Source organism: Episyrphus balteatus, chromosome 1 (assembly GCF_945859705.1).
Source record: "Episyrphus balteatus chromosome 1, idEpiBalt1.1, whole genome shotgun sequence".
Taxonomy (NCBI): domain Eukaryota; kingdom Metazoa; phylum Arthropoda; class Insecta; order Diptera; family Syrphidae; genus Episyrphus; species Episyrphus balteatus.
This window is the reverse complement of record NC_079134.1, coordinates 172,627,671-172,654,408: the sequence shown is the minus strand read 5'-3', so window position 1 is coordinate 172,654,408 and position 26,738 is coordinate 172,627,671. Positions and strand designations below refer to the sequence as shown.

General features: G+C 30.1%; 1 protein-coding gene across 3 annotated transcripts in view; it reads left to right on the top strand.

The window, feature by feature from the left end:
- Positions 1-26,738, top strand: part of LOC129921031 (oxysterol-binding protein-related protein 9) — a 68,966-nt gene extending 42,228 nt beyond the window's left edge. For 2 of the 3 annotated variants that reach the window (XM_056002771.1, XM_056002688.1), the window contains exons 8-16: positions 16,062-16,544; positions 16,619-16,770; positions 21,083-21,184; positions 21,249-21,423; positions 21,583-21,718; positions 21,779-21,871; positions 22,318-22,439; positions 25,396-25,501; positions 25,563-26,738. In XM_056002771.1, the coding sequence (XP_055858746.1) occupies positions 16,062-16,544; positions 16,619-16,770; positions 21,083-21,184; positions 21,249-21,423; positions 21,583-21,718; positions 21,779-21,871; positions 22,318-22,439; positions 25,396-25,501; positions 25,563-25,649 (1,456 nt within the window). In that variant the 3' untranslated portion in view covers positions 25,650-26,738. Of the gene's footprint in view, positions 1-8,322; positions 8,683-16,061; positions 16,545-16,618; positions 16,771-21,082; positions 21,185-21,248; positions 21,424-21,582; positions 21,719-21,778; positions 21,872-22,317; positions 22,444-25,395; positions 25,502-25,562 lie in introns of those variants that run through there. The other variant, XM_056002847.1, reaches the window with a different exon arrangement.

Below are 26,738 nucleotides of genomic sequence, written 5' to 3'. Positions count from 1 at the left end.
TGCCATCATCGCATCGTCTAAATTGTCCTCTTGTTTCCAGCTTTTTTCCTGCATTGCGCCTGCTCCTCAATAAATCATTTTTCTTTCCAAAATTCTCTTCACAATTCTCTATATAATATTTTTGTATATGATTCTCTTCAAAATTTATAAATCTTGACATGTAACCATAAATCTTAACTGTATAAAAATTAAGTTAACTCTTGTCAACTTTTTTTTATCAGCAAACTTAATACCCCCTCTATTCCTTGATGTGTGTGTGTGTCTTGTTAATGTAACTTAACTTACATTTGGTGCTAATGGATTGAGGAAGCTTCCGACGACGACGAATTCATGGTGGCTGTTTCTTTTGAAGTTAATGGAGACAAATTATGTTAACTTATGCGTATGTCGTCGCACTAAAGAAACAGAAGCAGGAGGCATTACCACTCAACTTGAAAGATTCAATATTATACCTTTTGTGTTACATGGGTGTTACATTTTTTTGTATTTCGAATTTATTAATGAACTTTTGTACATTTTGTATCTTTTTCGAGTACTTTACTCTCAAAAAAGCTATTTATAGAATTCCAGTGGTTAAAATTTAATTCCATCCCCACAACTTGTGTATGTGTCTGTTTGTTTAATTGGAATTACATTCAAAGTTTTTTTTTTTTGAAAGACCAAAAAAGTAATAATCAAAGTGAGCACAGAGCCAAGAGGCACAAGCCTTCACATGACTTTGAATTAAATTATGTTAGCCCGATTTATTTTTTTTTTTTTTTCTTTGGTTTTAATTGAGAATTCTTATTCAATTTGTGTCTGCACGCATTTAGGGCTTTGAACTTTTTTAGTTTTTTTGTTTTCATTTTAAATTTTATTTTTAAAAGAAGGAGAGAAATGTTTTGATTAGAATAATTGAATTTGTTTTCTAAAACAACAAACCACAAAAAAAAGGAAGGTGAAAAAATGAGATATTTCACAAAGGTATTGAAAATACCATTTATCTTTTATTGATTTTTATAATCTGACACTGAAAAGGGGAAGATTTTGATTTGATTCGAACGATTAGTTTTGATTGAAATCATTTGAAATAAAAACAGACAAGAAGACGATGGTGGAGGTGTTTTTTCGTTTTAGAAAACCAGACGAAATTTATTAATGTTGTGGGGGGGTTGTTTGTGTTTTTTAATTACACGTCCCATTCCCCCATAAACAAGCTGCTATAGTTGAGTTGAGAAGAATAAGGCAACTGGGGTATTATTAATTTTTATCGCTAGAGAAAATCGTGCAAAAAAACGACGACGTTCTATACAATGTATAGTTAGTTTAAATGGAATTTTATGGTAATTAAAACAAGATTACAACAATAAATTTTAAGAACACGAGAACAAGAGTGGGAGAATGAAAGTGAGTTGGATTATAGAAGGTAGAAACTTAATTTAAATAAATTTTAAGCTGGCAAAATGCAAATTGAAAGCAGACCACTAGGTCATGCCTTATCTAGCATTTAATTGCAATTCTAGGAAAGCAGTTTGGATTTAAATTTTTAATAGAATTATATTTTATAAGAGTACAGTATTAATTTAATAATCTTTTAAGGGGGGAAAACCCTCTGGATTTTTTTTATTTTTGCATTATGCATTTTTTGCCTAAAAAAATGATTTATCAACCGAAGAAACTATTTTAGTGGTTTTAGCCTTAAATGAAGCCTGAAAAGTCTCCAGATAGTCCTGAAACCCAAGCGTTCCGAGCCTACCACAGTACAAAAATAAAAACTTTTAACGAATTTTTCTCAAAACACGTTTTTTTCCGCGCCGTGCAACGTAACTCAAAAACTAATGAAGCTATCCACTTGAAATAAAGTGCAAATTAAGCGTTAACTCATTGGTCATTGCATGAACCTAAAAATTCAATATAATTTTCATAATAAATATTTTTTTTTACAATTTGTTTATAATTTGTTTTTTTTTAAATTTGTTTTTTTCGTTTTTTGGTCTCTAATTTTTACTTTACACTTTTTGCTAAATTTAGGTTCATGCAGTGCGTATAAATATATTTTAATGGAAACAAAAATCTCTTTTGATTATAAATAATTAACTTGACCTGGGCATTGCACGGCGCAAACGCGAGGCATCAACTTTAAACAGCTGTAGAGCCGCCATTTTGTTTTTTTTATTACTTCAAAAAAATTGTGTTAACACTTCATGATGTCAATAATATCATGTATTTTTCCAAATTTTAATTAATGCTTTCAGTTTTCCAAAAAAAATTCTTGAAAAACTCGTCATCCAGAGGGATTTCCCCCCTTAAGAAAAAAAATTTATGCACATTGGAACCCAAAAAGAACGTGGTTTCAGATGGTAAAAGAAAAAAATTTACATTTCTCGGAAAATGCAAAAAATGAAAAAAGCTTGAACTCGAAAATTTTTTTTTATCATTACGACCATACGATTTATAAATGCAACATGAAATCTTACGGTTTTTCAGTAATTAAAGTGTAAATTTTAATAAATAAGCCAAAATTTTAAATAATGATAAAAAAAAATTTTTCGAATTCAAGCTTTTTTCATTTTTTGCATTTTCCGAGAAAATGTACTAATGTAAATTTTTTCTTTTACCATCTGAAAGTAGATATTTCAACGAACAAAATAGCCACCGACTTTTTGAAAAAAGCTGATATTTTGACACGTGAATTTTCGATTGAAAATTAAGGTGTTTTTTTTGATATTATGTCAAAATAAGGTAAAAAAATAAATATTTTAAACCATATAAATTACAGTGTATTTAAAACATAATAAAGTACCTTAGTTGTTACCAAATTTCGATTTTAAAAAAATTTTTTTTTGAAAAAGATAAAAAATCGTTTTATTTTAATTTTTCAACTAAATTTGGAGGTTATGTGAAAAAATTGTTTATACAAAAGTTGTAGATCTTTTTATTACCTACAACTTTGCCATACAACATTTTTCCATAGGACTTGTAGTTTTGCCGGAAATCGAGATACCTATACCATTTTTTACCATTAAAAACACAACCCATCCACTTCCCGAACTCGGCTCGCCCGTAATTTATTTTTCCTTTCATTTTTCTCATATTCACCTCCTTTTCTAATGGGTTTCATCCTACTATGATTTTTTTTTGGTTTCAAAAATGATCGACCCTGGGCTATATACATTTCACTTCATTTTATTTTTCATTTTGTTGAAATGAGTTGGAAATTATTGCCCCAGTCGAAAGAGGCTATTAGTAAAATTTTTTTTCACTCCAATTAGGGTACCTATTGTATTTCAAAAACATGAGTTTTAAATGTGTCAACGTTCGCTTAGAACGTTTGCCTCATCAATAAAAAATGTACAAAAAGACAGGTTAATTTGGTATACCTAGATTTTTGTTTTTGATTCGAATCTTGATTTTGAAGACCAGTTTTTCGAAAACAATACAATGAATTAACTTGATTTGAAACCAAAAACAAGAATAATTTCCCGGCAATTCAACTGTAGTTGTTTTTTAAATTTAACCCTCTGACGGCACACGGGTGTGAATTTGGCAGGACACAAATAAAAAGTGGTCACAAAAAAGTGTCTTTATAAGGGTGAAAATACTTTTTTTTTGAATTGTGAATACAATATTATTTGAATTCCTCGGAAAAATCTACACCAATTTCATATATGATTCTCTATAAAATAGGGAGACCGAAAAAAGTTCTAGCGACATGAAAAAGTATAAACCAAATTCGCAAAAAAGAGGTGTGCTTACAGAGGGTTAATCAATCTAATAAAATAATAAAAAAAAAAACATAATGCGGCAAAAGTGATAATTTTTAATCCATAGACATTTAAGTATTTTTAATAACCCACAGTTCCGAAATCATTTAAATTAGTTACTGCATAAATTCTTTTTTTCGAAATCGGGTCATTAGTCGTAATTTTAAAATCCAGTTGGAACTTTGTAAAAACATACCTATTTCTGTGTATTCTAAACACATGACTAACATAATATTTTTAAATTATTATGTTAACCAGAATAAAAAATATAGAACTTTGTATTACAGTGAACCTATCACATAAAATTCCTTAGATGCAGAGTTCGAACCTTGCTCCAACGCTACGATTAATCGAAATTTACTTCACTTTTTTAACACAGAAAAATTGTGTACCTATGTAAACTAACCAACAACTCTAGATTGGAATAATTGAAATTATATTTTAGAATCACAAACACATTCTCTGTTAAAATTAGACAAAATATTTGTAAGCAAGTAGACGCTCTTTTTATGAATAAGTCTGTTATCAAGTTATTTTGCAAAATACAGTTTCTTGCATTTTTAATAATCCAAAAGTGCTATTTCCAAACAACATTATACCATCAAAAATTGGCTATTGAAGAACTGTATATAAGTGGTCATATTTTTAAGGACTGTAAAGGCCTTTAAATGTCATCATATTTTTAAAAATCTAAAAATAAATTGTGCTAAAATTTAATAAATTTATTGTTTATTTTCAAAATCATCACATTGTTGAACTTATCAAACAATAAAAATAAACTTTAATATCGTTCACACTTTTCATAAAAAACCCAAGAATCTTATCTTTTTCACTTGGCCATATTTATAGGGAAATCGATTTAGTTCCCTGAAAAATGATCAAGATCAGTACTTGCTTTAGAATGTTTTTATTTTAAATTCACTGTATGTGCTTAGCATCTTGTCACATTTGCAAAAGAGCTTAACACCTTCGAGGTATTAACTCAAAAACAGATTCAATTAATATTTCTTTCTCGGTTTTTCGAACTCTTTCTCAAACATCGTTTTTATTTCTAATTTCTATCACAGGCAGTGGGATTTAAATCCGTGCAATGTACAGGTCCAAGAAATCATCTTAAATCAAAAAGGAAATTTTTTTCCGTTAGATGATATTAGTACGCATTGCATGAACCTAAATTTACTTTTTTTTTTAAATGAAAAATAAAAATTAGAAATCAAAAAAACGAAAAAAAAAATGTTTTTTTTTTACAAAGAAGTAGTTAAAAAAAATATTTACTGTACAAATTTTAGGTTCATGTTGTGGCCAATAAGTTAAGGAGTAATTTGCTTCAAATTTCAAGTCGATAGCTTCATTAGTTTTTGAGTTACATTGCACGGCGCGGAAAAAAACTAGTTTCGAAAAAAATGCGTTTAAAGTTTTCGTTTTCGTACTATGGTAGGTTCGGAGCGCATTGGTTTCGGGACTATCTAGGCACTTTTGAGGCTTCATTTAAGGCTAAGACAACTGAAAATAGTTTGTTCGGTTGATAAATAAATTTATTACGCAAAAATAAAAAAATCCAGAGGGATTTCCCCCCTTAATCCTGTAAAAAGTCATTTCTTAGATTTAAAAACAGACGGAGAAGGAGCACTAGTATTTTCTACGACATTCTCCAAAATTCTTCGCCCCTCACTTTAATGGTAATGTGACAGATTTCCATAAATTCTAAACAGATGACGGTAGTCCATTTTCAAATTGATTTATACCTTTTCTGAAGAACTAATATATCTCTTATCCGTTAATATCCAATTTAAATAAACCAATTTTTAGAAATATTTTGGACAAATCATAAAAATACTATGATACTAAAAAGCTTATAAGTACTTTCCTAAAGATATGACCACCAGTATAATCGTTTCAATGTGTAGCACATTTTTCAATTATTGAGCAACATATAAAAATGTTTATGTAATTTATTTGTTTTAGCGTTTATCATGAAATTTCCGCAATGTAACATTTTGGTTAAGTTACAAATTGTAGTTTATTTTGCCTTACATACTTACACCAAATTTAATCGACATCGTAAGAGTCGTTTTTGAAAAAAATTGCAATACATTAAATGAAGACGATGTGGGAAAAAAATAAAAAATAACGGTTCTTGGAAGTTACGCAAAAATCATCTGTACAACCCCTTTTAAGTATACCTTTCAGGAACAGGAATTTGAAAATAAAAAAATGCACGACTGGGTCGCACGAACTTGCTCTTAGAGTTAAAGTTGCTTAAATTTTTAGACTTTTTATATAGAAACTTGGAAAAAAAAAATAAAATTTGTTTAAAAAAAAAAATAAAATTTGTTTAAAAAAAAAAATAAAATAAAATCTGAATTCAAATTGCCCTCAAAAACAAGTATGCAGTTTTGATTGATATATTAAGATGCATTTTTAGAAAAAAAAATTTTCAAAATCGTTAGAGCCGTTTTTTAAAAAACTAATTTTTTTTAAATAATTTTTTGTAAAAAAAGTTTTAAAATAAAATTGGTATGCCATTTTGTAGAAATCACTAATCAACATCTAAAAACAAAATTTCAAAAAAATTCAATGTTTTCGAAATTTTGATTTTTCAAAAAAAAATTTCATAGTTTTTTTAAAAATCCAAAAATTATTTTTTTTTTAATTTGTTTTTTTTTTTTTTGTTTATATTTAAATTGTATAAATGCTTCCTCACAAAAGTTTTCATTGAAATCGAATAAGCAATTTCGGAGATAATCGGATTTGAAAAAAAAAACGGTTCTATGGCAGGTACCGTTAATAATGATATTCCAAACAAAAATTTTTTCATTAGAAGATAGACCTTAGCTTCAAACTATCATTTGAATTTTTTAAACAAAATCGTTGGAGCCGTTTTCGAGATATTTCAATTTTACTAAAATCGGTATACGGCAAGTACCGTTATTTTTGGTTCAAAAAACTTAATTCCAAAAACCCCTCTGGAGAGTCGCCAAATACGCTACATGCCAAGTTTGACATTAATCGGTCCATCCGTTTAGGCTGTAGCTCTTTATACAGACAGACAGACAGACAGACGGACGGACTTCCGGGACCCACTTTTTTGGCATTCTCTACCATCGTAATGTCATGGAAAAATGTTATCTCAACTTTTTTTTTGTACGAATGCATAACTTGATATATAGTACCTATATCGCAAGTAAAAATGAAAAAAAATTTGTTTAGAAACTCAACTCAAAATTTGCATTTCATTAGAATACTGAAAATTTCGTTAATGCAAGGGAAATAATTCAGAAGTTTATCTTGATTTGAAATTGTTATACGTTCTACAGAGAGATACAGTCATACAAATGAATCTATTTTTTTTAGCTTCTCTATCATCAAAAATATTTCTCTTAATTCGTTTACGCTTAAAGAAAACATTCCTTTTTTTTCTTTAAATTAAATCTTGTTTTGACTATTTTAGGCCAAATTTTTTCAGACTCCATTAAAGTCACCATTTCAAACGGGGGAATTTAAAAATTTTCAGACAGATTTCTCAATTTAAATGGTGCCTTTAAATTTAATTGAGTGTGAATAAATTGGGCCTAAGTCAATCTTTTAAGAAAAAATACATATTACATTCAACACTTCAAAATATTAAAGAAACAGAGGAAAAAAGCTTTTAAATAAAATTAAAAAAAAACCGATAAGTTATAATTTAACCTCGATGAAACTTCCGTTTCAAAAATTTATTTTCAATGAAATTTTGCACAGAATATTTGTTATCTATACAAAATCATTTTTATCAGTGTACTTAAACTTAAAATCCTCTCTCTTATTCACACACTTAATCCAAAAGAGCAAAAAGGATTGCTTTTCTCTTCTGCTCCAAACACACAAAAATACCCATAGTATAGCTGGGATATGACTGTGTGTATGGAAAATCCTTCTCCACAAAACAAAAAAACCTTCCCTCTGCCATCATATTCTGACCAAGTATTCATATCCCCAGTCTGTCATGGCATTTCCACACTGAACAATCACTGTGAACAATCTCGCTCGCACCGCACACACACGCCATCCGAGAAAAGCCGTCGTCTATCTGTGAATGTAAAGTGCAAAGAAATTTTTTACCTTCCGAGAGTCCTTTTTCGGGAAACATTTTCAAATTTAAAGAATTTTCCGGATTTAAGGACTCGCGCGATTACAATTGCAATTCTTTTTAAAAAACTCATTTCCTCCTCTCGTTTTTTCTGTCCGCAATTTTAATACTTTTTTCCTGGTGCGTGCTTTTGTTTTTTTTTTTTTTTTTTCTCAATATTGCCTCAATTTCTTTCTTTTTTTTTTGTATTCTTCTTCTGCTTATATTTACATATCGCTCGTTCTGTGTATATTATTTTTTTTTTTTCGTCGGTTTTTCCATGAAAACAGTGAGCTATAAAGTGAGTAATTTAAGCAGATGAATTCCAGTGCTATGCCATTGTGTATGTGTGGTTATGATGGTTTTTATTATTATTTCATTCCAACTTCGTGATTCCATTGTTTTATCGATATAAAAAAAAAAGATATATATCTCAAGTGTTTTTATATATAAAAAAAAATAAAAACAAAAATAAAATACAAAAAATATGTGCAATTAAATGGACACTTTTAATGAAAACTTGGTTAAAGGAGAATATTGTTATTATGCCAACAAAATATTATAGATAACCACTTAAATTAACCAACTACCCCTGATAAGCGACAACAGAGAGTATAGTAGAATTAGTGTATGCCTGTGATGTAATTTGTTTGCTCTCATACTTCCATCCAATTAAACGGCGACGACTTAATATTTTTTTTTTTTTTTTGCCTCCCCGTGCGTCCGTTTATATCACTGACAATCTACTCTTCCAATTAATCTGTAATTAGAAACTAACGCTGAGACAGCAAAAATGCTTAAAAAATGGTTCGTCCGGAAAGTAAGCTTTAGGTAAGATAAATTGCTAACTCTTGCTTGTTTTTTTTTTTTATATTTCCAACAACCTCCTTTTTTTGAATCACCCTTAACCCAGAACTATAAAAAAAAAGAAAAACAGAAAAAAACTACTGACATCACATCAAAAATAAATACAACAAAAAAAAAATAGAAAGAAAAAATCATAAAAGCTGTGAATAGGAAATGGGGGTGGCAACCGCGTTGTAAAAGAACCTATACGGCTGCATGTATGGGAAAATTGTTTTAGCCTCCAGAAGCATCACTTGAACTTTTCATCTTGTTTTTTTTTCTGTTTTTTCTTTTTTGTTCTACGAACTATATTGGTGGAGGGGTGATTAAGATGCGAGGGGAGGGGGAGGGGATTTATTTTGCTTCATTTGCCGAGAAGATATGAAATGATAAATTTTATTCGAAAAATATTCATTTCGCCCTTGGAAATACCATCAGAGTCGTGTCGCCTCAATGCCGCCGCCGAAAAACATTTTAACCAGGCTCTTTTCCTTTGATCCTTTGAATATAATTTTTTTTAAAGTACCGTTTTCTTTTTGTTTTTTATCTACGAGAAGAGTAGTTTACAAATGGCGAGATAGCTAATGTATTTTTTTATTGAATTTTTTAATTTTTCAGAAAAAAAAAGTTACGTATACGCCACCGGTACCTACTATTCGCCGGTGCAGAATATTTTGTTGGTGTTAATTTTTTGTTGTTTTTTTTCTGCTTTAAAGGCAATGTACTGCATTGTACTTTGTATATTGTGCGGTGTAAACTAGAAGAACTAACTTTTTCTAACTAGCTTCTCTTGGGCTTGGGGGCGAATTCCCTTGCAGTGTGACGTACTTACTATGTAGTAGGCATGTTTGTTTGTAGAAATAAAAAATACTTTTATTTTGTAGACAAATTATGTTAATGGTATATGACGGTATTTTAACCCCAAAGGGTTTCACTTTTTCGCTAGAATATACAAGAGCAAGAGCTATTATTTCAAAATGCATTCCCTAAGTTAGAGCATACGACAATGACAACGACGACGACATAAACATAAACACATCTCTCTTTGGGAGTTTAGAAAATTTTGTTGTTAGGCTATAACGAAAGAACTTTTTTTTTGTTTTTGCAGCTTCTTTTGAATTTGTGTTGCTCTTTTATATGAAAGTTTAGATGAACTCGCATAAAATGTATGTATGTTTATGAAACTTTGCTTCTTTATATCGATTTTTTCAATATTAAAGTATTTTCTCGTGGAAAAACAAAGTTGTGAAATGTCTTCTTTTTAGAATATCGCGGTATAACTTTAGTTGGGAAAGTTTTGTTTTATAAGCTTGTTTTTAACATCATTGTTATAGGTCTTAAACGATTTAGAGAACTTTTTGGTTGTTTTAAAAAGGATTGAGTTTGTATGACAGATATTTTTTCTTTTGAAAATTGCTGTTTTCGATTTCTTGTTTGGATTCTACTATTACTAATTTATACTAATTTATCTGCATCATCCTACGAGGAACTCGTGAAAAAAAATGATCAAAAAATAATTTTTAATCATCAAGTGTTAAAAATTATGTTAATCAAATAATAATTGTTTGTTGAGGATACTTCGATGATTTTTCGACTAAATCCTAGTACGCAGCTAAAGCGAAACGAAAAATTTTGAAGTCTCCAAAGTCAACAGAGCACATGTTAACGAAAAAATAACATCGAGTATTATATGTCAAAGTCAAAATAATAAAGAAAAAATATCAAAAAATAAGTTTTAAAACAAAAAAATGCACAGCTGGGTCGCACGTACTTATGCTCTTGCATCAAATTTTAAAGAATTTTTGTTGATCCTGGGGAAGAGCCGATATTTAGGGCAAAATTTTGTTAAATTAATTTTTTTTTTTATTGCAATTGCTTTCATTATTACGTCTGAAAAATTCAAACATAATAGAATTCTATAAAAATCATCTGTACCAAATTTTAAGAAAATCTGTCCACCCGTTTAGGCTGTGGAAATGTATACAGATGAACCCACAGAAGAACGGACTGGACCCACTTTTTCGGACTTCTCCATCATCGTAAAGTTGGATTTGATTAAAAACTCAAACACACTAAACCAGGGGTCGAACTATGGCATACTGACGTTAACGTATTGACGATTTATGTCTCTATCTTTTTCTTCTGATTAAATAAAGAGAGCAATAGTCAAAACGATAACGTATGATCGTAATCATATTTTTGTATGGAAAATTACGTTTCGCTTCAGTTGCATACTAGGCTTAAAACTGCAGTCAATGTCAAAGGCTCAAAAACTTACAACTGTTCAAAAGATTGGGATAGAGTATCTGGTTGCCAACAGAAGCTACTGAAATCTATTAAATAAGTGGAATACATAAAATGATCTTCAACCGATGTTTCGGATACAAAAAAATTTAAAACTCAGTAAATTTTAAAACTATTTTTCCTACTTGAAAAGATTATTTTCGATTGCCCTCGACATTTCTGTTAACCAGTTCAAATAAGAGTTTACTTGGTCACATGATGGATTTGCATTAGATAAATGCCCCCAAAAGAACGCAGCTGAAAAGTGTTAATTCTCGTTGATTAATTTTTAAACAAATGATTCTGTGGTCTAACGATCGTGTGAGAGTATTACTTATTGTATATAGGCTCAGGCACTTCAACGTAACTATCGGTCGCGTCGTGTCGAAATAAAATTGCTCTATGTTTGACGTTCAAAAGCCTCGTCATACAAAAAGCGTTTTTACCACCGCATTAAGTTTTATCAAGGGGCACGGTAGTGCCCAGCCAAGTTCTCTAGCAACTTTGGCACTACACCCTTATTTACAGGAAACAACTCAAGCCTTTTACGATGAGTAGTTTCTGAGATATAGGGCTTCAAAAATCGCAAAAACCGTAACTGACTGACTGACTGACTGACTCACTCACTCACTCACTCACTCACTCACTCACGCACTCACTCACTCACTCACTCACTCACTCACTCACTCACTCAATCACTCAATCACTCACTCACTCACTCACTCACTCACTCACTCACTCACTCACTCACTCACTCACTCACTCACTCACTCACTCACTCACTCGCTCACTCACTCACTCACTCACTCAATCACTCACTCACTCGCTCACTCACTCACTCACTCACTCACTCACTGACAGATCATCAAAATTATGGAGAACTTCCCGTTAACGTAGAAACTTGAAATTTTACACCGTGATAGGGCTTGTGGTGTATACAAAGGGAAAAATCGAAAATTTGAGATTTTCAATTCAGGGGGCGTGGCATCCGCCCATTTCCGCTGAATTATCATCAAATATTATAGAGCACTTCTGATTGTCGTAGAATCTTGAAATTTGGTAGAATGGTAGAGCTGGTAGTTTGTACAAAGGAAAAAACTTAAAATTTGAGAATTTCAGCCAGGGGGCGTGGCATCCGCCCATTTCCGCTGAATTTTCATTAAATATAATAAAGCACTTCTGATTATCGTAGAATCTTGAAATTTGGTAGAATGGTAGAGATGGTAGTTTATACAAAGGAAAAAATTTAAAGTTTGAGAATTTCAGCCAGGGGGCGTGGCAACCACCCATTTTCACTGAATTTTCATCAAATATAGAGATTTTCAATTCTGCAGCCATACCTTGCAAAAAGTAGTGAAATCACAACAAAAACATTACTGTTAAAAAAGGAGCCAAGTTCTCCTATGTTGAAATTATGCTGGCACAAAAAGTACTGAGATGTAAAAGTGTACCAAGTTCTAAAGTTTGGGTTCAAATTCGTATCAATAAAATTTTGATTGTTTACTTAGGAATTTTTGAAATAACTTTAAAAATCGGTAATTAAAAGAAAAATTGTCAAGAGAACAATCAAAATTTTATTGATACGAATTTGAACCCAAACTTTAGAACTTGGTACACTTTTACATCTCAGTACTTTTTGTGCCAGCATAATTTCAACATAGGAGAACTTGGCTCCTTTTTTAACAGTAATGTTTTTGTTGTGATTTACTTTTTGGTATGATTAATTTGACCCTAAGGTTCACTTATTAAAGTTATTCAAAATAACGCCCTTATTATTTTGACCCAACGTTCAAACCATCACGGTAAAAGACATCAACAAGAAAAACCTATTAATGAATAACAGTCCAAAGCGATAAAAAATCTGTTGGTTCAAAATTATCACACCGAAAAGTACAAACGGTTCCAGTTTGGCTTTAATTTTTTAATTTCAAATTCTAAAAAAAAAATAAAAAAAGATAATATTTTGTATTTTTTTGTCTTTTTCTACTGATAACTTAACCAAAAGCTTTCCTTTAGACCGACAATATGATGATAGAAAATTGAGTATTTATAACTAAAATAATTTACCATAAAAAGTTTTCTTTATTTTTTTTTTTGTCACGCCCGTAACGTTTTCATGTCAAATTAGTGAAAATTTGTAAACGAATATTTTTTCATTGTGAAAGTGGATAGAATATACTTACACAAATTTGGAAAACAACTTCCACACACAATACATTTATTTAAAAATTTTATTTCGTATTCGAAAAGCCTAATAAGCGTCTAATTGGACACCACTTCATAATTACATAATATTCTTTAATATAGTCATAAAAATGCAAGTTAAAACAAAAGACATTTTTTACATCAATTTAGCTTCTTTTCTTATTTAATTGTATATAGCTAAGATAAAAAAAATTAAATCATACGGTTTGCGAGTATATAAAGAAACAAAAGTTATTACTCTTTTAGCATTCAGCTCATAAAAGTCTCTAATTGTGTCAAATTTAATCATGGTTTGTCAAGTAATGGCTCCGAAAATTGTTTTTACATCGAAGTTCATAAAAAACACGGCATCAAAATCTCCTATAACTGAGATCCAGATTTTTAATTACCTTTAGTTTGACTAAAAATTGAAATTCAAAAACAAATAGACGACACGTTTGTTTTCATAAAAAAAAATGTTTTGTTTCGCCCCCTGAGAAGGGTCTAAGTAGAAATTAAAATACTAATTTCCTTCTCTTTCTTTGACTGCCTTGAATAACCTTCCACTTAGGTTTATACCAAAATCTTCAGTTGATTTTCTTAAAGTTATCAAGTAGATTTTAGTTTTAAGAACTTTTACAAACTCTTGTGACCTCCTGAAACATGTCTACTGAAAATGTCTACCACATGAATTTCTTTGAAAATGTAATCGTTTCTTTATTTCATTTTCTGGTCTCTTACTTGTTATTTGCCAAGGTCACAGTATCTATGAATATTTTTTCTATTGATATGAATATCGGTATCAGCAAAACCTTTTTTTTTTTTCAAATGACCAAATAAGCATTTTCAAAGATACAGTTGTTACCCTTTATCTTTTCCCAACCCATCCTGCCTTTTTCTATTGTATTTGGTTGTGGATATAAATTGATTTAAAAAAAAAAAATTTGCTTAAAGTTCTTTTACCTACACAGTTTTTCCTTTATAAATTTTTAAATACTTATCCCTTTTTCTCTGGCAGTCCCATAATATCAATAAAACACAAAGGCATCATATATTTTAACTGGCACTTTAAACTGAAAATTTAAAGAAACGACATGAAAACGTGTATTTTATAAATAAGTAATTAAGATTGCAAAACAAAACAAAAATAAAAGTTTTTTTTTGTATCATTAAATATTCCCTCTTTTTTTCTGCAAGAAGAAAAAGGGACATTTGCATTAAACCGTTTTTCTCTTTTTTTGTCACTTTGTTTTGTTTTCAAATTTCCATTTTCAAGCAAAAAAAAAAAAAAAACACCAAAATATGCTTAAATATTTTCTAAATTAAAGATAAAAAATAAGAAAAAGGATTTTTAATGGACCAGAAGCTTCTTCTCGATCTTGAACCGAAACAGCAATAAATAACTGATGTAATTACTTAAAAATCATTTCACAAGTAAAAAAAATATTAAATTCAACCCTTTTATCCTTTTGTAATTCCCATACTCCGATATCATTTTCCTAAAAACTTTTTCTCGATTAGTTTCATTTTAATAATATTATCGAGTTCAATGATTTAAGAGCCCGGAGGCCTACTCTCAGACCAACCCACAAAAGATTATTATATGGCACTCATCATGTTAAATGTGGGTTGAAGGAGAAAACCCATTGAACCCCAAAGGGATATTACAAACACAATGCTTTCGTATTGATTTTTCAAATTTCATGTTGGATGAGAATGAGAATTTAACAATTAAATGGATTCATGCCAAACAACAACAATGAGAACAAAATAAAAAACATTTTCTAAATGAAAGAAAGAAAAAAAAAATCAGAAAAAAGGTAGTTTCAAACTTAAAAAAAAAACTTTCTGAATAGAAATATACACATTTCGTATCCTTTTTAAAAGCAAAACAAAAACTGGATATAAATTTAAGGATTTCTTTTCTCACAATAATGTTTTTTTTCCTCAACAACAAAACAAAATATCCCAAAAAACCCACACTCTGCTAATAAAAGTTCTCATGTTTTTTTACCTTGAACTTGGACATTTAGGATTTTTATTTTCCAAAACAAAATCAATTTTGCTGATAGCAAATAATGAATTTGGCGCCTGAACAAGATTTTTATGACCAAAAAAATAATGGGTTGTATTATAATCGTAGGAGTCGATTCCTCTAAGTTTGTTTTATTTATTTCTTTTTTGTCTATTCTTCGCAATCTTAGTAAAGTAGGATGTAAATTAAAAATGATCTCATGTGGAAAAGTTTACTATTGACAAGGGTCTACTTTATCTTATCGAGAGGCGTCAGTTCGCATGAAAAATTTATTGACTTAGCACAACCCACTTTCTGGTTAACACACAGCAGCAAACAAGAAACAACAAAAAAAAAAAAACATAAAAAAAAGAATCAGAAAATGAATGAGATTCAATGCCATAAAATAAAAACATTTAAATTGAACATTTTCCATCTCTCCATTAAAAGGATTCGTTTCGGTTGACCTTTTTGCTCCTTAACAACATCGTCAAAATTAACTTCTCTTGAAATGTTACACAAAAAACCCTCCTCTCTGCTGCTCTGTTAGCTTTTTCTTTTTCGCCAGAAGTTTTAATTTACATTTTGTAACGCACCAAGCACCACCGAAGAGAAAGTTGCTGCTTTAAAGTTAACTTTTCTAAGCTCCTTGGGGTATGCTTTAATTAAACACTTCTTCGATTCAATGAGAACTGCTTTGTCAGCACAAAAACGAAAATGAATGCTGCCAATTCCCTAAAAGTGTACTTCAAAGCACAAATTTAGAATTCTTCCTCTTTTGCTAATTCTCTATATTTCACGAGACTTAAATTACAATCTCTTCATAATGATAACCAATTTATTTTATTATTGTTGTTGTTTTTTTTTATTGCATATTTTTCAGTGCGACTAGAGGTTTTTCTATAGAAACATCTCCAACGCAAGAAACATCACCGCCCATACCGCCACCAGTATCGGGTGCCACTACAACTGGTGGTTCCTCCATTATTAGCAACGATGCAAATTCCACAGGACTGCCGGTACCATCAGAAAGTGAAGAATACTCAACTGCATCGTCATTGGACAAAGATTCTTTGACGCAACAAAATAATGAAAGACGTATTAGTCCACCATCAGGCGAACAACCACGTGGTGCAGCTATTCCATTGCGTACAGATGGCAGTATTGATTATGACGCCCTTTACGAGGAAGAAGAAGATACCAGCATTTCAATGGAATCACATGGCTCAATGGTGACACATATATTGTCGCAAGTTAAAATTGGAATGGACTTGACAAAGGTGGTGCTGCCAACGTTTATATTAGAAAGGCGATCTCTGTTGGAAATGTATGCTGATTACTTTGCTCATCCGGATTTGTTTTTGAAGTTTGTTTTTTTGATTTTGTTTTGAATTTGAATTTTTTGTTAAAATTGACTTTCTTTTCTTTTCAATTTTATAGAATAGCTGAATTGGATGATCCAAGAGATCGAATTGTTCAAGTCACAAGATGGTATTTGAGTGCTTATCATGCTGGACGAAAGAGTTCGGTTGCCAAGAAGCCGTACAATCCGATTTTGGGAGAAGTTTTTCAGTGCCATTGGGACATTCCTGGTAAGGATATTGCTGCAGAGGCAACAAAATGCGTTATGATAGGGAAAAAGACTATCATATTATGTAGTTAAAAAGTTTTAAAGACTATTTGAATTAAATCAGATCTGCAACAGTCATTTTAAACAATGCAAATTACTGCCCTTCAAAAGTTAGAAGAAAGAATATTGTAATGTCCTTGAGATTTGTATGTGTATGTTTTGGAAACATTTGTATTCTCACAAAATAGCAAGAAAAAAAATTAAAATTCCTTTTTGTCTTTGGCTCTTAACACCCTGTCATCTAATTACAGAAAGCCAATTTGTTCTAGAGGGCGGCGTTAAAAATTCCAAGAGAGGAATGTACTTTGTCATTTGTACATTTTGCAAGAGCACTTAAAAATTTCTAAATGCTTAAATCCTTTGGTACTGATATTATCTTACCTAATTGACCCTGAAAGGGTTTCCTTTAACGCCACTATATTTCTTCTTCTTTGCTTTACTCTTTTCCTTTCTAAACTAACAAAATGTTGAGAAAAAGAATTTTTCGCCTTCAGGTGGTTTTTATATTAACATTTCTCTGCTGCGGAATTGGAAATATTGGGGTTAGACAAATACTATTTCGAGTACATTACCCATATTTAAGCATTTTGAAGATAATCTACATAACTGCCGTCATACATGGAATTAGTTATTGATTTTGTATTCTATATTCTTTATGTTGTTAGAACTATATTTAAAAAAAATGGCTTGTAAGGATGAAAAGTAAAACTAATTCGCCATAGTGCATGGTTATATAAGTTTTTCTTTTGAATGTGACAAAAGAAATATTCATAAAGAGATGAAAACCCCCTATCTACACTCGTGACTCGTGGGCAAATGAAAACCGAATCACTCTTTTTTTTCTTTACGAACAGACAATAATTGCTTTCGATATAGTTGACACATGGTGTTGTTTATGGTATCTTTAAAAAGCTTTATACATAAGCTCTTGATGTCGAGCTGAAATTATTGCTTAATATCAATTGAATTGATTGTTATGGTCAATTCATGTTTTTAAGAGGTAATCATCATAAATAAAGAATGTAAAGAAAAACAAATTAAAAACAGATAAGTTGGTATCAAGGAAAACAAAATCAAGCATTATTTTTAAGATTTGAGTATTTTACATAATATTGCCCTGTTAATTACAGCTTGTAAACTTTTTTAATTAACCTGCTGCTTTATATTGTTTCAGGAGCTAAATTTCTGGCTTTAAACTTATGTTAAGCTTTCCGCCAATCAACACATCATGGCAGCAGCGACTTCTATGAAGAACCTCACCGTTCTTTAAGCAGTGCGGATTTTAGTGTTATGGTGTATTTTATTAAATATTCTCTCAATAATCTAACAGATACTTGACCACCACCACACACAATTAACAGCTCTTTTTCCCTTCAATTTAAATACCGTACCATATTACACAAGATCCTTCCGCATACGAATTTTTGTATTTCAAAACAACATTGGCTTACGCCCCAACCTCCAACTTCCCTAGATCTCTAATGATTTTTTGATGTTCAGACCTTCAATTCTCGTTCTGTGATATTGTGAAATGAAAACAATGATAAAATATTTATCAAAAACAAATTAAAATGTGAAGAACAGCTTGAAATTTTTGGCGGATAAATTTAAATCCAACAATGCTTCCCCAAGTGCGTCTGAATTCTAGGTTTCATCTTTGTCTTTTCAATTTTCTTAAAAAATTATCTTCTTTTTATCCACCGGCGCACAGTGTGGCCAATCACGAATCTAGCTGGACAAAATTAATAACTCGCGTTAAATCGACTTTTTTTCTAAACAGTTTTAAACAAATGAATGTGAATAGATAAAATTCTATAAAAAAGAAAGATTTTTTAAAAAGAAATCTATAATTTCTGCAAAAAGTGGGTCAAAATAGTGATGAAGAAAATGCATTTTTGAATTTATGTTTCCGTAAACATATTCTATGATTGGATATACCTACTTAATTATTTAAAAAAACGCTTGAAAAATCTCAATTAATAAAAACCCTATTGCTATTCACGAAAAAAGAGGCAGAATAATTAGTTTTTATTAAGAAATAGAACTTTTACACACGTTTTTGACACCATATATGATTTATTTTCTCAATATCATGCTTTAAATTAAAATTTTAGCAATGATTTTAATTAAATATGTTTCCCAATCATACAAAATAGCATCACCTTTAAAAATATCTGCAGATAATTTAAAAAAGTAACTCCTTTTCGTGCGATGCAAACTTGAAACTTAAGGGCCTATTAAAAACAGCTGTGTTTATATTACCTTCGATGTTTTTCAAGCTAATAATTCTCTAAATTTCTTCGTGACCCTATTTCTGGCCTTTTACACTTGCTTGCTTTTTGCATTTAACTTGTTTTAGGTGTTCCGACAGAAAAGCATCATTCATCAATTATAATGCCTCATTAGTTGAAAATTCCAGTGGTTTAGTGGTTCCAGAGGATCAGAACTTAATCTTTTATACATTTTGATCCTTCACTCAAAGAAAATTTCGTTAAATCCTTTACGGTTTTATTGGAATATGCTTTTTCAATTTTGCGGAGAGCGATTCTACTGATTTAAACTATTTCTAATGGATAGGTGCACTTTTAACCTTCCGTTTGTTATACTTTTCCCGTTTTCTTAATTTTTAAAAATTCTTTTCTTCTTTGTTTCACTATCTACTGTTTTTGTTTATTTAGTTACCACATAATATTGGTCAAGCAAAATGAAATTCAGTTTAAAGAGCGGTCCAAAGTGTCTTCCACCTTTTTTGTTTTTTTTTTTCGCTTAACTTGAAGAACAAAACTTTTATATATATCTATGTTTTTAATTTTTATTTATTGTCAAAAATGTTCCAAAGATGATACCTGCTCATTAAAAGATCAAAAAAACTGTCTTTTCGATCTTATTTGGCAGTTTTGACACATTTTTCGAAAATTTGTTTTTTTTTGAAAATCTTGACTTCATTTTGAAAAGTGAAAAAAGTTGTATGGCGGTCGAGAAAACGCGAGACATGTAAATAGCTAATCTCAATGACAACACTCCAAAATACATTAATTAATTAATTTCAGACCGGAAAAATGCGGAAAAATTAACTTTACCTCTAATTGAAAAACAAAGATATTTTTTTTTTGCACTTCCTAGCCTCCTTACAGAATTTTTTTTTTTTAATAGTTGCAATGGTAATTAATAAATAAAAATTATAATACCTTACCTCCAAATGTAGATTAACAATTAAAAAAAACAATTACAACAAAAAAACTACCACAGCGTTTTTAATCGTCAACCAAACTCAAGCGAAAAATAGAATACTTTGTATTATCTCCATCCAACTGTTGACAAGAACCAACTTTCAAGCTTAGCTTACGCTAATCCGAGATGAAAACCAAAAAACCAAACATGAATTACAGTTACCCATTGTATTGAGAAGCTCAACTCATGATTTAAAATCATGTGGCTAAACTTTTTTTTTTCTATTTTGTCCAGTCAGATTGGCGAATTACCACACTGTGCGGCGGCGGCGTTCACAGATCATTAACTGACCCTCAGGATTGGCTAAGCTAAGCTAAGCTAAAGTTCACAGCATGTTGGCTCATATTTTATTTTTATTTCTCGAGTACCATTTTTTCTTGCCTCTTGTTATTGTATTGTAACTTCTTTACACAGGAGCCCTGTACAATATTCAGTTGCCTTGCTTTGCTAAAACAACGGACTACTAATCCTAAGAATACTCATGACGAATTTAATCATAAGCCAATTTCCGGACGTATCTTTAAGTACAGAAATTTTTTCTTTGACCGCCCATCACAAATATGGAATGAATTATTTAGTAATTAATCAAAACAGACCTATAGCCTACGAACAAGAAGAAGAACAAATCCAATATGGAATGGTTTCGCATTGCATAGAATTGTTTTTTTCCTCATTGTAATAAAAGAAAGCATAAAACAAATTTAAACAGTGGCTCCTGTCATATTTCGTGGTTCTTTTTGTAAAATTAGATAGAAAAATAGCAAACTTTGTAAAATGCACGCTCGCATCTTAAGCTCATATGGTTGATCTACATAGCTAGAACCAATGCAGTTTCCATTAGGGTCAAATCCTCCATTAACTGAACTATTCAATCCCTTCAATCTTTTCTTATACTGGGCCTACTACAAAAAAAAGTCCTACAAAAACAAATGATAAATTAGTTTATCATTTGCACATAAAAGAATAGATTTCTAATCTAAGGAAATTTATCATTTATAACAACTAGTCCAAATAAAAATAAATAATATGTAAATTTTTTTAAGGTGAAAAGCCCGATAGTGAAGAGGTCAAAGACGGACCCATACCATGGTGCAAACGTAACCAATTAACCTTCCTTGCCGAACAGGTCTCACATCATCCTCCAAGTAAGTTAATAAATTTAAATACATTTTTTAAATTAAGTTTTTCATATTTGTTTTTTTTTTTTAGTTTCTGCTTTTTATGCAGAGCATTACAATAGAAAAATAACATTTGCCGCCCACGTTTGGACAAAATCAAAATTCCTTGGTTTATCGATTGGTGTGCACAATATAGGCGAAGGCATCGTAACACTATGTGACCTTAATGAAGAGTATATTTTAACATTTCCCAATGGTTACGGAAGGTATGTCAACTCACTTTACCACGATTTCCATCATAGTCAGAAATATGTTACAAATTTCGAAATTTCATAAAAATAAGACGAATCTTCCGATTTCAATTAAATTAGCTCAAAAATGAATGCATGTTTATTTAAATACACAATTCAACATTTTTTGCTTAGATCAATCCTTACTGTACCTTGGATCGAGTTGGGTGGTTCGGTTGAGATTAAATGTCCACAAACTGGCTACCATACGGACATAGAGTTTCTAACAAAACCATTTTATGGTGGTAAACGTAACAAAGTTACAGCGGAGGTAAAAATTCAAGTAAATTAAAAATGTTGTTAAGTAATTTGTAATTTTATTTTCTTGTAGGTCTACGCACCCAACGAAAAGAAACCTTTTGTTTCAATCGCTGGCGAATGGAGTGGTCTTATGGAAGCCAAATGGCATGATCCCACTAAAAACGTAATATCATATTTTAATGCTTCTATTTCTCTGCTTGCTGTTGTTTGTTTATTCCCTCATTTAAGTTGATATTCCCATTAATTTTGTTTTTTTGTATCTTATTTAAAACATGTTGTACCACTAACGATCGCACACTCCCTCGATTATTGTACTTCTCTCTTAAATATCTGTGGCCAGTATCTCAGTATTACTTTATTTGTCTAGAAAATTAAATATAATATATGCTTGTGTCTGTATGTAAAAAAAAAAAAAACTTCTTCTACTAATTCTACTAACTACTACAACTTCTACTATTATTGCTAATTTATTTAAAATTATTCAAAACTAACAAAAAAACACACACGAACACGTATTCAAATTGGAGACAAATTTTCAAAAACTAACTAAAGCAATGTGGAACAAAATTATTCAAAAAAATATTTGTTGTTGTTGTTTTAATTTTCTAGAAAACTGAAGTATTCGTTGATGTAAACCGAATTCCAATATTTAAGAAACAAGTTCGACCAATCGTTGAACAGGAAGAATACGAATCAAGGCGAATTTGGAAAGAAGTCACAGCGGGACTCAAGTAAAGATTTTTTTTTTAATTTTAATTTTATGTTTTTTCTTCAAATAATTAAGTAAAGTCAATAAGGACTGGGACTTTGGATTTGTTTACAAAAATTATGGGTTATCTTAGAAAGATGAGATAAAAAAGAATTTGTTTCTCCCTCATACCTATAGAAAAAAAGAGAAAGTAAAAAGCTATAATTGAAACCTTATCCTCCTTTAAAAAGTAGTACGTAAAAGCCATGTTTGTAACACAACAAAACCGAAATGTACACTAAATAAAAAACTCTTTACTTTCAATCCACACCAAAAAAAAAAAAGGTACTCGATACACTCTTACCGTTTGAATAAAATAAAATACTTTTTTCAAAGAGTAAAATACTTTTGAATTCAAATTCAATCATATGTGGGCTTGAGGTCTTGTTTTTAAATTTGTTTGTCTATCTTTTCTCCGAAGTTTTGAGTAAAATATTTGATATATTTTTGTTTGATATTTTAAATAGCCATGAGCTTATTTTTCATTTTTTATAAAAAGCACGAAATTAAATGTTTAAAAATAATATGACCGGCTTGGCTGGAAGTACCTACTTGTTCTTACAATAAAACTTGTTTATAAATTTGTGCTAAAGAAAGCTTAAATGTTTAAAATTCATAAAATAAGAGCTGTTTTTGACAGAAATGTATCTCTTCCTTAATGGTTTTTCTAACTTTTCCTATAATTTCGGTCTTAACAAATACAGTAGTACCTCGATAATGTGAACTAATTAAAACAAAGCGTTTTCGGATTTTAGAGGGATTCACATTACTGGAACGTTTTCCAATTCTCATTAAACTGATCAAAACAAACTTTATAACCAATAAATATAACCCAAAATAATGTTTCGAAGTTCACTTTAAGCATTTATGTACCTATGTATTGAAAAAAATATCAGAAAAAATAAATAAGTAAAATACAAGTAGATATGCATTTCAAAACATCAACAAAAAGTCATTGAAATCGGTAGAATCAATTCTTCATTAAAGCAGCTGCATTCAATAAATCTTAAGATATGTCTAGAGTGTAGACAAACAACTGTAATCCATTATCCAGGCCTGAAAAAACATTTGCGTGCCCGAACAAGAAAAACACGCAAGCTTTTACAAAAGAAATTCACATTACAGAGTTTAAAAATTTTCGAATTTCACATTATAGAGATGACAATGATAATTTTTGGCGATTCACATTTTAGAGAAATTCGCATTATCAGTAATTCACATTATCGAGGGACTACTGTATTTCAATTTTCGCTCTAACTTAATTTCCACTCACCTTAACTTATATATCGTTTCATCGGTTTCTATGTTTATGAAGTTCTCAAATTTTATCCCAAGTTAAATTTATTTTTACGAATTATAAACATGCCGAATAAATATGGCAAGTAAACAAGATGAAAATCTTATTCTTAAAAATATTATGAAGTAGTGTAACCGTTTGGGAAGGCAAATGAATAATAATTCATTCATGCAGAGCTCTACTGCCAACATCATCGATTTAGACAAAATCTCACTATGGATAGATCGATAGATAGAAATGATCTATTATTCTTGTCTGCTGGGTGAGGCAGAGATATGGAAGTTCTCAATCTTTCTAGCTTTATAGATCCGCACTTGGCTTATTATTTTCATTACTTACTTTTATTACTTTTTACAGTGAAAAATTTCAAAATATGTATGTTTCTTAAACCAGAAAATTGGTAAGTGTCCCTCTACTATAAATTCACTGTATTCAAAATTCTTTCGGCTTTAAAATATGTATTATTTTTGCAATTTTGTGAAATCCTATATATTATGTCCTTGCATCAAAAGAAAACTGGCTGAATATATGTATGTATAGTATATATTTTGGTGCAACATGTCATACGTGCGACACCTCATTAAGGATCAAGGCCTAGTGACTAACAATGTGTAGTTAATTTGCAAGAATGGAAGAGACCTACAATTTATCGATGAATAAGAACTACTAAGCAGAGATGCACCTTTTTCATGGCAATGATAATTATTAATATTATAATCTTGGGGGGCTTTTTCAAATGCTTACAAGATGTAGTGCCCTTGAAAAAAAATCTTCTTAGGCTGTAAATCGAACTCAGACCACCACGCTTACCATCGTGCAACGGGGTAATACAAAAACTGGCTGAATGTTTTTATAAAAAATCATTTATTAAACGCTGTAATTTCATAGCGTTTTTAGTTTTAGATAAAATTAATAGTCTCTTTGATAGATATTTCGGTATTTTATATTATTCGGGAAAATTTTCAAATCAGTAAAAGAAGAATTCACATTTCACGAAAGTAATTAAGATCAAAAACCATACTTTCAAAATATTCAATTTTGCACATTCACGCTTCTGAAATTAAGGGGCCAGTTACTCAACCTATCCAAATCTGTTTCATCCCTATTGACTTTATTTGATTTCAAAATGTTTTGCAGGTAAGAAAAGATCAAAATTGTTTCAAAGTTTAATGTATAAACTAGCAATAGTAAGAGCAAACATTTTTCTTAAATCTCCAAAATTGAACAGCGCAGTCTTGCATCAACATCAAGATAATTTTTTCTTAGGCAATTTAGATTTATGTAACTAGGTTCTTCTCATCGTAGAAAGGGATTTTACATTCTGTAACAACGAATTTGAACTTGGATGTTATTAATTTTCAGGAACCTAAAGGCATTCTTCCATCAATCAAAAACGTTATAAATAGCAATCAATATTTTTATAAAAAAAAAAAAAAAAAAACAACTTCGCCTTTTATTCTTTATAAAAAAAAAATATTTTTCAATATCTGATAGAAACACCTTTTAGATGACCTTCTTACAAGAATTTCATTAAAATGTAAAAACAATATTTGATCATTTCTCCGGCTTTGCAATGCTCTCTAGAGAGTGTTTTTCATTTAATATTATAATTTATTTAATTAAATTAATTTGTAATTAATAGATTTAATGACATTGACCGGGCGACAAATGCAAAATCGCAGGTTGAACAAAAACAGCGTGAAGAAGCAAAAACACGCAAAGAGACTGAAGCCGTATGGGAAAATAAAGTAAGTTTAAAATTCAAAAAATAATAAAAAAACTAATATATTTTTTTTAAACTTATTTTAGTATTTCAAACCAGTTGGTGAAAATTGGATTTATACAAAACCACTTAGCCAACGTTTGTACCTCCAAGAGAAGGAAAACAAGAGATAATAGCAACAATTTAGCAATAGCAACTCCAAACCAACTAACCAGCCAAGTAGAATGTAAAAACTATAAACTATCATATCACGGAATAACGGCAGATGGTAAACGGTCCCTGAAGCTTGTAAGGCTTGACAAATAATTAAAATAAAATTAAAAAAAAAAAAAGAAAAGTAGAAACAGGGATGCAAAAAAATATAAACAAAAAAATATAAAATAAAAAAACGAAGAATAGATAACCTAAAAAAGAAAGTTATTAAATATAAACAACAATTAAAAAAAAAAAACATACATATATATATAAAAATATATTTTAATAAGACTTCTTGCATTAAAAAAAAAAGAAAAAACATAAAACAAATTATTATCAATTGATTCTAATTAGTTACAACATAATTTAAGAGATAAGGTTTTTAACAGGATAGCAACACTTAATAAGATAAAATTAATTTTTATTATTATTTTTTTATATAAGCACTTGTTATTGCACAGTCTTTTAGAAAAGAATTTCAAAATTATTATGGTTATTTAAAAAAAAAAAATCAATAGCGGAAATGGGTTTTTAATGCATTTTTTTATTAAGTACAATAAGTTTATTTGTTTTCCTCGAAGCTATCCTGTTTTGTTTCAATTTTACTCTAGACACATAAATTTTTTTTTTTTTTGATTTTATATATCGATACAAATTTAAGATCAAAAATTTAAAATGTAATGCAAATTTTGTATCAGCTATTTCAAATATTATAAGTTTATCATCAAAACTTTTTCCTATGACTCATATTCAAGTTACTAAGTTCTAAGATTCTCTATAACGTAAGGGTTATTGCAATAGGCTGGACCAAGACAATGTTGCTTTCCAAATTATATGAAGTTTAATGGAACACGGCTATTGTTAAAGTTTTATTGACTATCTCTTTACATACAAAAATGTATATCATGTAAGATGTTTGGGTTGGACAGCAAATTAATCCTTGTGTGGTTGAGATGGTTAGTTCCTAGGTTTTGGTCCTTTATAATCTTGTTGCTCTACAAAATGAAAATCACTCTTTTGATTCCTCAACACCACTTGCATTCTGAAGAATTTTTTAGTCGGTTCGC